At 37.5% G+C, this 13637-nt stretch overlaps 1 protein-coding gene across 1 annotated transcript in view; it reads left to right on the top strand.

Moving 5' to 3' along the window:
* Nucleotides 1-13637, top strand: part of LOC104830719 (collagen alpha-1(XIX) chain-like) — a 106371-nt gene that overhangs the window by 30987 nt on the left and 61747 nt on the right. Inside the window, exons 4-8 of the mRNA XM_010565831.1 lie at nt 997-1120; nt 1519-1794; nt 3528-3608; nt 5716-5841; nt 6340-6402. Of these exons, the coding sequence (XP_010564133.1) occupies nt 997-1120; nt 1519-1794; nt 3528-3608; nt 5716-5841; nt 6340-6402 (670 nt within the window). The remainder of the gene's footprint in view (nt 1-996; nt 1121-1518; nt 1795-3527; nt 3609-5715; nt 5842-6339; nt 6403-13637) is intronic.

The raw sequence follows: 13637 nt of genomic DNA, 5'->3' as shown, positions 1-13637 counted from the left end.
CTTTTGCAATGTGGCTAGCTGGACAATCCTGACAGTTTTCAGCAAACAGCAATGTTAACACTTCAGCTACTCATGTGTTGTGTAATGTTTGCATCTGTGGTTTTCATTTGTCTTGCCTCTGTCTTAGAAAACAAATAATTTGAAATGCAGAAGTTTCAAAAGAAAGAGGTCGATTGCACCATCCTAATTTGTTTAGTACAGAATTAATATATATTCAATGATTACTAAAGTCTGTAGGCTTGAGTTACAGACTAATTTTCATTTTTTCTGAAATACAGACTTTTCAAATAGTTCATAGAAGTGGTGTTGTACTGTGTTTGGTGATATAGGTAGCAAGTCAGGCTTTTTTTTTTTTTTAGAGGTGTCAACATATCTTAGGTAAGAAAGGAATAGCAAAATCAAACAACAGCAAGTCGTTCATTCAGAAATGCATTCCTTATTTTTGTTTAAGCCTGCTAAAGTCCAGTTGTTCTGATACTCAAGACATTCTGAGTCATTGCCCATGGAGGTGACTGGATCTAAGCCCCTGCTCAAAGCAGGACCAATTTAAAAGTTAGATCAAATTATTATGAGCCCTGTCCAGCTGTGTTTTGAAAGTCTCCAAGGATGGGGATTATTGACAAATCCTCTGGGAAACTTGTTCCAGTATCCCAAGCAATAAATTGGGAAAAACAATATTTTAAAACTTGTTTACGTGTGGCATTTACTTTGCAGCAGTTCTTTTAAGACTCCTATTTATGGTAATCACAGATTTTAAAACAGTTAGAACAAAAAATTCATTAGCAAACTCTTCAGCCATTTATTCTTATAAATAGACTGAATTGTACTTTCGGTAAGAGGCACTTCTGAACGCTGAAGCCCGTGAATTTGTATGAGTGTGAGTGAGCGTTTGGCTCCTTATTTTTACCGGGTATTATTTCTGTTCATTCCTTTTAAGCAGTGTTTGTGTCTGTAAGAATAACAAGAAATCTTTTTTTTTTCTCCCTCCTATTGTAGGCAAGTATTTCCAAATGGGCTTCCTGAAGAATACTCTCTAGTTGCTACGTTCCGTGTACGGCGAAATACCAAGAAAGAGCGTTGGTATATATGGCAAGTTTTAAATCAGTATGACACACCTGAGGTTAGAGTCGTCTTTGATTTATTTTTTTCATTAAGTTTTTTTTTTTTTTTTTTTTTGCCCCATATAATACGGCCAATATAACTTAGTGGATGTTTCTCCACTGGATTTAGCTACAGTTTATATGGAATAGACAGACTGCTCTGAAATAATATGTGATTTATTATAGGAATGACAGAAATTTAACAAAACGTATTGCTTTAAGACTGCAGACTAGGATAAGAAGGCATGTTGTGATTTATAGCTGATATGTATTTACAAAGTTACATAGAAGATTGCTTCATAACATAATTCTTGCCCAATCTATGTAGTTGAAGTATTTTTATCATATGTAGTTTATATATGTGTTTAATTCTTATAAGATTAAAATGACCATTTCTTTTATTTTATTTTACTTTCAGATCTCTGTCCTTCTGGATGGTTCAAAAAAGGTTGTGGAGTATATGACCAAATCTGCGCAGGGAAATATACTGCACTACACTTTTAAGAGTCGAGAAATTTATTCATTGTTTGATCGGCAGTGGCATAAGCTTGGTATTAGTGTGCAGTTGGGGATCATTTCCCTCTATTTGGATTGTAATTTAATTGAGAGAAAGCAGACTGATGAAAAATTCACCATTGACTTGCAGGGAAGGACTCTGATTGCTTCTCGTGCTGCAGATGATAAGCCTGTAGATGTGAGTAGTATGAAAGGAAAACCAGATAACTTGAAATCATGTTTTAGCCATGCTTTTACTAACACCATCGTAAAGAACTATGTAGATAAAAGGTTCAAAACCAGCTATTAATTTTGAGTGTGTATTCTTAATTTGAAGTCCTTAAGTCTTTTTGTCTAAACTATATTCAGTGCTGTAGCATCTGCTAAGGCAAAACTTCTGTTACCACAGTAACTCAGAAACTTGATCCTGGTTTCAGGAGTCTGTTTTTCTGTATTCGCTTTGGGGTAAGAGCCACATAGTTACTGTAGACCTATTATTACTACATCTAGAGATAACTCCAGTGTTTTTTGGGTTTTTTTTTTTCTTTCAATTTTTATGAGATTTATTTATAAGTTTGTATCAGTCATCTGTTACACTTTGTCTTTCTTTGATAAAGGGGAGACACAGAAAAATTAAGGATTACGTCTGTATCAAGATTGTGCCACATTCCAGGGTAATTCAGCTATGCAGAAATAGAGGCATGTTGTTCATAGTTGTTTCTCCCTCCTCCAGATGGGAGGGATTAGGAAATAGCTAGAGGTGTGTTTCCTGCAGCCTTTGGTGCAAGAATTACCCAAGGCAACCCCATAATATTCTGGGCTGTTCTGTCGCAGAGATGCTCTCCTCTGTTTCCTCGTGCACAGAGCTCACATCAAGTAATTTGAAAGCTCCAGGAAATGTCGGTTTAAGTATGCTGACATCCATTTACCAGGTTTAAAGCATCTGGCTTGGAGTTTATAGTGACCATCTGAAAGTTTCAGCTATATTATGTAGGGTGTACAGTTCCGGATGAAAATAGCAGATTGTAACTGCAAGCTAGCATTGTGGGAGGAATCAGTCCTGTGAAGCGCTAAGCACTTTGGCCTGGACTTGGAGCTCTTATTTCATGGGGCAAAGATCATGCTTCATTTTATTTTCTGAGTTCAACTTTATTTGAAATGCATATACCATCTCTTCATTTCCAAGTAGCATGCAGGAGAAAGAGCAGTTTCTTTTTATCTTGTGTAGGTTGCATGGAATTTGTCAATCAAGATTTCCATGTTTGCAGGAAAACATGGGCATAAAGCTGATGAAGGCAGCAGAGTGGATCCTGTACCAACAGTCACTCTTCTCAATGCCAAGTGCAAGAGAGGGAATAAGGATACAAAACAGATGTAGAAAGAAAGAGGCATACAAGGGCAAAATAAGCTAGTTAAAATTAGATGCTGTTCATCTCAGCAATCCACTCAAAAATCTCTGAAACAGAAGCTTTATGTACAGAATTTGTGTTTTTCTTGCTCTTCAGGTGATTTAGTGGCAAGGTCCAGGCAAAGGTCTGTCCAAAGTGATAGAAGGTATATGTGAGATGGAGCTTATCAAACCTTTAGCTCTAGTTCACTGCAGGAGAAAATCACGTTCCTGAAAAGAAGGTTTGCAGAGGATGTCTAGAGGGCTAAAATGCCTATGTAGCATCGCAAGGGCAGTACAGAGGGATCCAACTTACATGAAGATAAATTAAATCTAAAATGTGATTTACATCCAAGTAATAGACTGCACAATTTCTTCCTTAAGTGAGGAGCTGGGTATTTGTTCTGGATTTGTCTGTTTTTCCAGCATTTCAGAAATACGCAGTGTTTCAGAGAGAAAGTCTATTATGCCAAGATAAGAAAATGCATGCCATCACACATGACTTTTTACATCTCATATTCATCTCCTTTTGTATTTCTTAATAGATTGAACTTCACCGCATAACAGTTTATTGTAATCCAAAACTTGCAACGGAAGATAGGTGTTGTGAAATATCTGCAGACCTGGTAAGTTATTTGTTAAAATGTAAATGCTAATACAAAAGAAATTGCTTCATTGTTTCTTTCTAAAGAATTGTAAAGAAATTTCAATAGAAGTGTTAGATTAATTACCTCCTAAAGATGAATCCTTTATCTGGAGTCATGGTATGTTGTTCCTTGCTGCCTAACTAAATGGCACAGTGGAACTTCAGTAAAAGGCACTAGGTGCTGCTAGTGGTTTTTAAATGCATTTCTTAACATTGATTAATATCTAGTTAGTAACTGAGGAAGTCTCAGAAAGTAGGAAACAAATCACTGCAATAACCTGAGGGATGGCTTCAAGTAACGGAGGCCATTTCAATAACAGTTGTGCGTAGTGAAGCATTACAGATGATAAACAAAGCCCATGAAAGAGCCTGCATGACAGTGAAAGGGAAGAAAAATAGGAAGGTGTTGAGGGTGTTTCCCTCCTTTCAATACACTAACATGGAGGAATGGGTGTTTCATAATTAGCAAATACTTTCTTCTTTATAACGCACATAGTCAGATGTATATATTGTTTAACATAAGGGAAAATGCTGATTTAGTTTAGAGGGTTCACTTTTCCCTTTTGTTTTGATAGACTGAATCAGTGTGAACTGGAAGATGCTAGAACTATAGAAATGCTTGAAGTTGTGGATGTGATTGTTTTGCTGAATTAAGCCCATTTGGAGAAAAAAAATACTTTAAAACAAAACCTCAGAAAATATGTTAAAATATTGGTCTGCTAGTTATGAATAGTCTCTAAGAGCAGGCTCCTTTGAGATAGCGGGCAGTAGCATTACCACCCAGCCTGCAGTCAGCAAAAAACCCCAGAGCATGTGGAATGACTAATTGATTCCATCTACAAAGAGATGGGAGAAAAGGGTACCTGGAATGGAGGGATAAAGCTGCCCAAGAACAGAGGAGCAGAAGACTTTGTGGGAACTGACGACTGATAGGTGCACAGAAGCATGGAAGGGTCTGGATCTAATCTATTAAGGGAAATTTCAATTTTATATAATAATTTATTGTTCAAATATATTTCAAAATATATTCCTGATAATGGTGCAGGCTTTCTCTTGAATGTATAAGCTCATCGATAAGTGAAATGAATGGATTTTTTTTTTCTGTAGGTTCCAGTTTGTGCATAGAAATACAATTCATTCAGCAGTTATGACACTAGCAAAAAAGTAAAACCCAAACTAAGCCTAATTATATATGAACACAAAAAGGTCAAGGATAGGCTTTGTTAATAGCATCTTAAACATTCATTCAGCTATATAGCTAAAAGCTCCAGCAGTTTCATTTGTACGTCTTATGTTGAAGATGTAAAAATTGGTGGACTACTTGTTAATGACTTTCATATTGAAACCAGCATTACATTTTCTGATTTATTTTTTCATTACTTCCTTACCAATTATAAAGGCTACATTTTCAGTAATTTAAGGGAAGGAATTTATCCTTGCATACAAATTTCTACACTAAGCTGTAAATCCTGTGGGCATTTCTTTGACAGAAGGCTGGCAGGAGACCTCATTACATCTTAATGAGAGTTCTGAAATTTGTCAGGTTCTGTTGGCTTGTCCTGTAGTATATCTTCAGGTTGGCTCAGCTCTCATGAGTTACAGACAGCTGAATATTGGCTTCAGGGCTTTTTGTTTGTTTCCAACCTGTGCATGCCCAAAGTATTTCATTACAAAAAAAGGACAGAATTTTCCCTTACACTCACTCTGACATTTTGCATTTTGGGGCAGGGGGCGAAGGACGGGATGAGACTGAGAAGTACCCTCTTTTTTTTTTCCCATGGGCATTTTCTGCTTCACTACTTCTAATTTTGGGAGACTTTATTCCTCTGTCTGGGCTCTTTTGGAAGAAAGAAGTAGGACAGTCAGATCAGTTTTAACTGGCATCGATTTTAGTACAGAAGGATCACAATGTCTAGACTTCATTTTACTACAGCTTTTTCCTCTTGTTTGGCAATTGTTGTGGCTTCTCTGTAATATGGTGTGTACAGGCGTATTAAAACAGAAAGTAACTTAAAAATAGCGTTTGGATAGTATTTATCTATTAACTAAAGTGGACCAAAAATCAGAAAATCTTGGTTTTGTTTTAGTGCCCACGTGAGGAGAGATTACTTGCTACAACTTCATCACCAGTGACTGTTCATGCCAGCAAAATATACACGCTTCCAGGAATGCAGCAAGAATCTAGAGAGAGATGCCACTGCTTTCCAAATAAAGTATGAGGTTTTCCTATTGCTTTTTAGTGCATCATGCTGTTTAAACCTGCTAGGCATTAAAAAAAAAGGTTGATTTTTTTAAAATTTTTTTTGAAATGTATGAAATATGAAAAATATCTTACTGGTTTGTAGTATTGTACTTACATTGTATTTCCCAGTTAAGAAACAGTACATTTTAGATTTAGTTATTTTAAAGTTAGAGTTGCAGAGATCTGTAAGGTTTAGTTGTTTGAATACACACCCAAAAAAATCCATAGTAAAAATGAGAATTATATTTAGGTATTATATGTAGTGTAAATGTTTTTGCTTAAGAATAAATTATTTTCTACATAATCCTTTTTTTTTTTTTTTTTTTTTAAATCCTTCTCCTGAATCTTAAGCTATATTTCTTCCAAGTCGTTTGCTTTGTTAGGCTTTTGTGATAAAGACAAGGAAACCAAATCAAATACATATTTTGGATCTGCTGCTTTGTTGATTTTTGATTTCTTTTAAAATCAGGGAGAAGCAGGATTGCCAGGAGTAGCTGGTTTGCCAGGCCAGAAAGGAGTTAAAGGTGAAAAGGTAAAATATCAGTTGAATTCTCTCTTTCAAATCTTTATCTTTGGCTTATCTTAGTTAAATAGAAACTTTATGGATTTTGTTATTCCTTAAAGGAATCTGCCTATACACAGGTTAAATCCTTTATCAGTCAGTCTCTGGTTCTGCGTGTGGGCTTCCTGCCTGGCAGCTTACAGCTGTCTCACTTCGGGGTCCCCTCAGCGACTCCGTGGAACACAGTCTCCCTGCCTGGGAAGTACATGCCCACCCAACCCTGTCAGCGTGTCCTATTGCCTGTTGCCCTTATCCAAAAAAAGAGAAGTCACATATGTCGTCCGTGACAAGGATTTTCCTGTATGATGTGTGCACATCACTGCTGAAGGACAGAATCCTGTGTGGTGGATTCATCCTTGCATCATCAGTAGGAGGGTATGAATTCACTTGTAGCACCTCAGCGCTGTATATTCTTTGACATCATTCCTACCTGAAACTTTCTGAATTGTGAAGGGAGAGGGACCTGACATTGACAAGCCCCCAGGACAGGCCAGTTGGTGCTCCTTTCCTTGGGCCTATTCCCTTTTCCTAGGTGGAAAAAAAGTTCACGCATGTTAGTTTCTATAGCCCAGCTGAACCTAGAGGGATTGCTGGCAATTTCCAAATTTAATCATGAATTTTTGCTGATCCTAGATCTGAGTATATAGAAAAGTTGTCAGTGTTGGGGTTAGCCCGTGTTACCAACATAGGAAGTTTCCTAGCATTTATTTGGGAAACTGCTCTTCTGCTCCCCATTTAGACTATTACTGCTACTAAGATAAGAAAGGAGACTTCAGAAGTCTAATTTTTTTACCATTCCATCTCACAGACAATTAGCAGTATTTACGATATTAAGCATAGTACCTCTAAATAAAGCATGTGGGTGCCTGTGGTCACCTCCAGTTCTCTTGTTTTGTTTGTTTTACAAAGAAACCCTCATTGCATTGATTCAAAAATCATCCAACGGTCAGTGAACCCTTTCAACTTCCATGCATCATTGATACCAAATTGCATGGGGCTATGTCTGACATGGTTGGTAATAACAAAGTACAAAATTTTTGGTTTAGGCATAAAACTGAAAATTGTTAAGCTTGAGATTCACGAAAAAGAAATCTTTCAAGATTTATACAAATAGAAAAATTTTTTGGTAGTGGCCTACTACCTATAAGTCCAAATTTGATCTGTTTGTCACCAGCTACTCTGATGCTTCACTGAATGTTTAAAGCCTGAGCAGGACTATGTGCATTTAGCAGCTTAGCCTAATGATAGTAAATTGGCATCTGTGAATGTCAATTCACAAAATTCAATGAATCGGCACATTAAAGTCAGAGGGAGTATGGCCAACAGCTAGAAAGCGGCTTAGTTTGAACCTTCCTTACAATTGACCAATACTTGCTGCTTCCTAGCTTTGGGGTGGGTTTTTTTTGCTTTTGTTTGGGGGGTGGGTGGAGGGCACATTACTACTGTGATTAAAAGGATAGTCTCAGTGTTGACCTTTGGGAGCAAACAAATACTGCCTTGAATAGTGCCTACCACAATGGAGCTGAATGCCATGTTCTCTGAGGATTTAGGACCATTTTTTCTTCGCCTCTGCATTTATGCAAGTTTTCAGTAACACTTGCTCTCAGTAATGGCCTTGTTACATCAATAATTAGAGGTGGAGAGGCAGCAAGACCCCAGACCATTCCACACATGCAGGATACCTGATTTATTGCCAGATGACATAAAGGAGAGTAACAGACTGTGGTTGGATGGTTTGTAACATGTTATACATGCAATAAGCACCTTATTGATGACTTTGCTGGCTAGTAACAGAAAAATGGTGTAAGTTGTCTGATGGCTCTTCAGCTTATGTTTCCTATTTTGCTCATGCTCAGCTCCTCATTTTATTGTTTGCTTTTGCTTCTAAATCATAATATTATTAGCATCCAACTAACTATATTTAAATGTCCTTGCCATGGCAGCATCCAAGTGAAAACAAGTTAATGTTAATTTTTTAGCTTCTTTCCTGGGAAATTTCTGAATCTGTTGATATTATCTCTGTTCAGCACAATATTTCTTACCCTTTTACTGTACGTCGTCTCATTCCAATTTCCCATCCATTGTAATTAATTGTATGACTGAATTTACATGTCTTTTTGTTGCTGTGGGATTGGCAAGAAAGTCTCTACATACACAAATTGGTGTTAGGCGATATTCAAGCCTCCCAAAATTGCCCTTCTCTTCAGTCTAACATAGCTGTTCCCTAAGATCAGACTCTGGCATGTTCAGGAATATCTAAGCTATCAACAATAAAAAGCATGATACCTGATAAACCATTTTTAGGCATTTTGAATTTAATTATTAGCCTGTTTCCACTTCATTCCTGTACACTTGGCAGTACTGTTGGCAGTCCTGGACTCTTGGCTCATCTTAGTACCTCTGAACGGGTCTGAGCCAAAGTCCAAAGTGTATTGTGGGCCCAAATGACTAAAGTGCCGTATTTTCATTGGAACAAGCATTCATGCAAATACTGATGCATCTCTGCCAAGCTATCCGTCTGAATGTACAGGAGCATCACTGATCAAAATTATTCCATTTGTGTGAATGACCTTCCTATTTGTATGCCTGGCCTTCCGTTAGGGCTTCGTGAGGACATTATGAGAACAGTTCTTCACTCAACAATAGAACTGTTACCTCGGGTGCTTCAGGAGTGAAGAAGCTGCTCAGTTTCAAGACCGGCTCCCTTCTTGAATGACCAAACCATTCAGTACCATACACCCCGTACTGTGTAGCAAAAACTGCCTCGAGGGCGGTAGTCCCCGTCCCTTTTGTTTCCTGTGCAAGCTTGCATCCAGGGGTGTTTGCTCTGCAGGATTTTATTTGCTGGAAGATGAGTTTCTGCAGCTATCTGCAGCAAGGGACGACCTCCTGCTCTTTAATGTCTGAATAATTAAGACTCAAAAAGTCACCAGGACCAACCTTGTTTGTTGCTTACTGGTCTCTGCCCTTGAAGCACAGTTTTTGGACCGCCTGATAGCTTTTTCCCATTGGATGAAAACTGGGAGGCAGCAGCAGTCGAGCGTACAGTTTAGGTTATCCATGAATAATATACTGTGTTATTCTCACTGTAGCTTGATTCTTAGCACAGTGTATTTCACAAGTTTCAAGCGATCACAAGTCAGGTGGAAGTCTCCTGTGATTTAACACATTTTGATACCTGTTCTGTAGAGCTAGGTTTCCTCTTCTGCTGAGCTGAGTGAGATAGTTACTTTTTTCTGTTTTGGAAGCAATTTCTACTACCCCAGCATGGTATACAGCTACTCAGACTCTTACAAATACATTCATTGTTAGCAAATGCTTTTTGATCATAAGGTGAAGGTCCTGTTTTGTCCTCAGCATGTACAAATTATTCAGAAAGACAGAATATGGATTACAGTAATTGGAATGATTACATATATATGGAATATACAAACTAATTTTCTCTAGCAAAGAGGCTAAAAAAAGTAATTGTATGTAATCTTTTTTCTTTATTTCTGTTAGGCAAACTTAGTGCCCACGAAAGATTTTAAATTGAAATCCAAAGAGAATTAAATATTTTTATATAATATTAAAACATTCCAAGCTGTATTAATAGGTCATTGGTTAATGCTGTAAGTACAGCAGGGAGCAAAAAGCCAGAGGCAGAGTGCTTTCAAACATTTAAGTGCCTGTTGATGCACACTATGGCGAAATTAAGTGAGCTTCATTAATTTAAATTTTACTTAAGGAAAATGATGTTTAAAAGGCTATTTTAGGATTGGTAGAGATAAGTTTATGCAATATATTGTTGCACTAAGAAAATATTTATCATAGAATGATAAGAAAAAAGAACTTGTGGAGAAATGAGGTGTCTGACTGCTCTTTCTGCTGATTTTCCTTGCTAGTCTCCCTCTCCCCCTCCTCTGCCAGTCCTATTATAACCCAGGTCCACCTGATTCCACCTAACGCATATCTATCATATCGTGCAGCCTTGAGAATGGTTCTTTTCTGTTCCAATTTTTGTTGCCAAAGTTATCGATAGGGTCCTAGTAACTGGAATGCATGAAAAAGAAAAAATTTGGGGCAAAATGCGGCTGGCTGTCAGTGATGACAAAGTCAGGAATTGCCAGTGTACTTAGTAGACTAAAATTTTATAATGGGCAAAAAAGAACACTCCATGCCTACGGAGCTAAGAATTTCTTTGTAGTCGTAACTAATGTTTTACCCATCTAATAGTCCGAGTTACCAAATTAATAAGGAAAAACATTAGTAATACAGTTTCATTTGTTTTCTTTAAAAAAAAGTCTTACAGCCAGGGGCTTCTACTGAGAGTAACAGGGATGGTGCTTCCTGGGCTCCATACTCCCTGCTTCTCCTGCAGTGCCAGGGAAACCCTGGACTGATGCTGCCTGTGGGATGAGTTTTCCTTCTCACCCTTGGCAAATTCTCTGAATTTGAATTTATTGTATTCATCAAATAAAAGTTCCTAATGAGGTGGGGATTTTCCCAGGTCTTCTAAATAGTTCTATCACCATTCTATAATCCTGAGAACTGTTTACCTGTCTGTATATCTAAGTTTTAAATTTTAGCTTATGTAATTTCTTACAGAGACTGCCTCTCACGTTAATCGTATAGATGACGGAATTAGTATAAAGTATGAGTTCTCTACATTACCAGTTTCACCTTCCAATTCATCACTTATGGAAACCCTGCCAGTACACTGTCTGCTGGGAACAACTCTTTTCAGAGCGTGCTGGTATTTCTTTCTTGATAATAATATGTATTTTCTTACCTGGACATTTCTAATGCTATTGGCATGCGTAACTACACAGAGATGAAAACCAGGAAACCTAATTTACTTAATGAAATCTTAGAAAACCAAACCTAATTTTCGTTAAGGAGTGTTTTGACAACTGGCGTAGGTTGCTCATTTTATCTGAACTAATATGTCCCCCTTGTAAGCAAGAGCAATGTTGTAATGCAATTCTCTAGCAGTGTGTGCTCTAGGCCATGTTAATGTCATTCTTTCTGTTTATTAAGTGCATTTGCTTTTATCTTAGTATTAAAATCATCATCTGTACCTGGTTAGTACAGAACCCTGCTGAGAATATTTTCCACCTCTCAAAATTTCTTGTAGACTTTGTTTTCTAGATTAAATATTAATGTGTCAAGTTAATCCCACTCCATATCACAATGTAAATACATTTTAAATAGATATGCAATTTAAGAGACCAAGTAATGTGTTTAAATAAAATACTTTCCTAGAAGAATTGGGTTTGGTTTTATACTAGAAAGGACTGTAATTTGTTAACTTAAATAATTATCACTTTGTCATTTTCTTTATCGCCACATTTGGCTGTAGGCTATCTTTGCTGTACATGACTTCAATAGCAATGTGTGGTATAGGAATCAAGGTGCTGTATTTTGTGTCTGCTACTACCATATCATTTCTATGACAGGTGCATTGAGTAAAGGCTGCATGGTACGAAGAGGTACCAAAGGTCAAGTGCTTTTGAAACTCTGAATCATTAATGTCAAAAAATGATCACAAGTGTAACACTGCAGGTGGTCTCCGATGTGCAAAATTGTTTCCGCTTCAGATAGAAGGCTGATTGGTAGCATTGGAAAGAAGCATGTCTGCTATTTGTGATATCTTTTGAAGGATTTAGTTTGGCTTGGCTTTACGGAAAGTTGACAGAAGCTTGCTTTGCCCCCCGTCCTGACTTCAGCCTGCTGAATTTCCACCCTGTCTGCTTATGATTTTACCAAAATAAACATTGTCAAAAATATAGTAGCCATCCCATTGTTTGCAAGAGATCACCTTCTGAAAAATATGCTATCGCTTAAATATTTTATTCAATCAGTATCTTGTGCTCAGTTGAAAACGATTTTCACTGGTACCCTTAGCAGAAAATCCTAACAGTAGACTTAAAGCTCACGGTGCTACCTTTGAGTGTTGTTACACTGAGTGTTCCTTGTAACCTATGAATGCCAGCATTGTACTCCTAGTGTTCACCAGCTTATGAAATTGTTCTTCTGGCAGCATATATGTCTGTTGGCTTTGGCAGTTATAAGTAAATGCAGTTCTTTATTCCCATTCTTACTAATTTATTTACATAAACTTAAAAAGTTCAATTGCAGTGTGTGTCAGGAGTTAGAATATTCTTGTTAAGGCATAGAAGAGATTTATTTAGGGGTAGATGTAGGCCTGATGGTCAGGAACCCTGTTTTTTCATCTCATTTCTATACTTTTGGCATCTACTATGTAAGAAAGAGAAAAGGGTGCCTTTTCACTTTTGTGAAGGACTTTGAGCTCTACAGAAGCAAAGGAAAATGCCATTAAACAAAAAAAAAAATAGGCAAAAGCCCCTTAAAAATGCATTTGCTTTTATTTTATTCTGCCATGCTGCCTGTGTGAATACTGTTATAGGTTGTACAACCTACAGTATCTGATCCTTAAACTCATTGAATAAAAGCATGAAAAACTACAACTTTTCAGACTGTGGCTACTAAAATCACAATTACAAGATAGAAGCATAACTTTATGATCTAATTTGCAGTGGAAAATAATTGTCTTCAAGGTGGGGAGTCTGTTGGCAGTTAGTGGAACAGAAGCGTAAACATACCTTGGTTAATTGGCTCGTAAGTCATATATGCTAAAGGCTTTCTGGCGTGTAGCAGGCTGTGTAATTTTAGACTATACAGTATATAAAAATACACTGCTGGATGTAACAAAGTGGTTCTAGTCTATTAAAATACTGGCAAGTGGCGTAAGGGAACAGAGCGTGCATAGATAAGAGAGTCACTCTGTGGGTGATAAGGTAACCAGGGGCCAGTACTGCTTCTTTGTCTCTCATAGTGCCAGTGGGTTCATGCTATTCACATGAATAAAAAGGACATAGGAGATGGCTCGTATGCTCCTCCAGAACATGGTTGTGTCTGAGCAGTGGTTTAAACTTACGGCTGGAATAGTACTCTGCACCTGGGAGTCGCTCACTTTGATTGATCCACTTAGCTCACGTGTTATGAACAAAGGAGTTTTGAGCCAGGCTGTATATATGCAGTTGTTTTATGATGGTTTCTGTGAATAACTGTGAAGAAATTAAAATGGGGGGCAAGGAAGGTAGGTAAGTTTTATGGCAGGCAAGAAGCAACAGCAATAGTATTGGGCATGACAGCTTACTTCAAAATTGTGGCGACAGTCTGGTTGACCCGTCAACCCCCCT

This window comes from Haliaeetus leucocephalus, unplaced genomic scaffold (genome assembly GCF_000737465.1).
Source record: "Haliaeetus leucocephalus isolate CR32 unplaced genomic scaffold, Haliaeetus_leucocephalus-4.0 Scaffold195, whole genome shotgun sequence".
Lineage (NCBI taxonomy): Eukaryota > Metazoa > Chordata > Aves > Accipitriformes > Accipitridae > Haliaeetus > Haliaeetus leucocephalus.
This window is presented reverse-complemented; position numbering and strand designations above follow the sequence as displayed.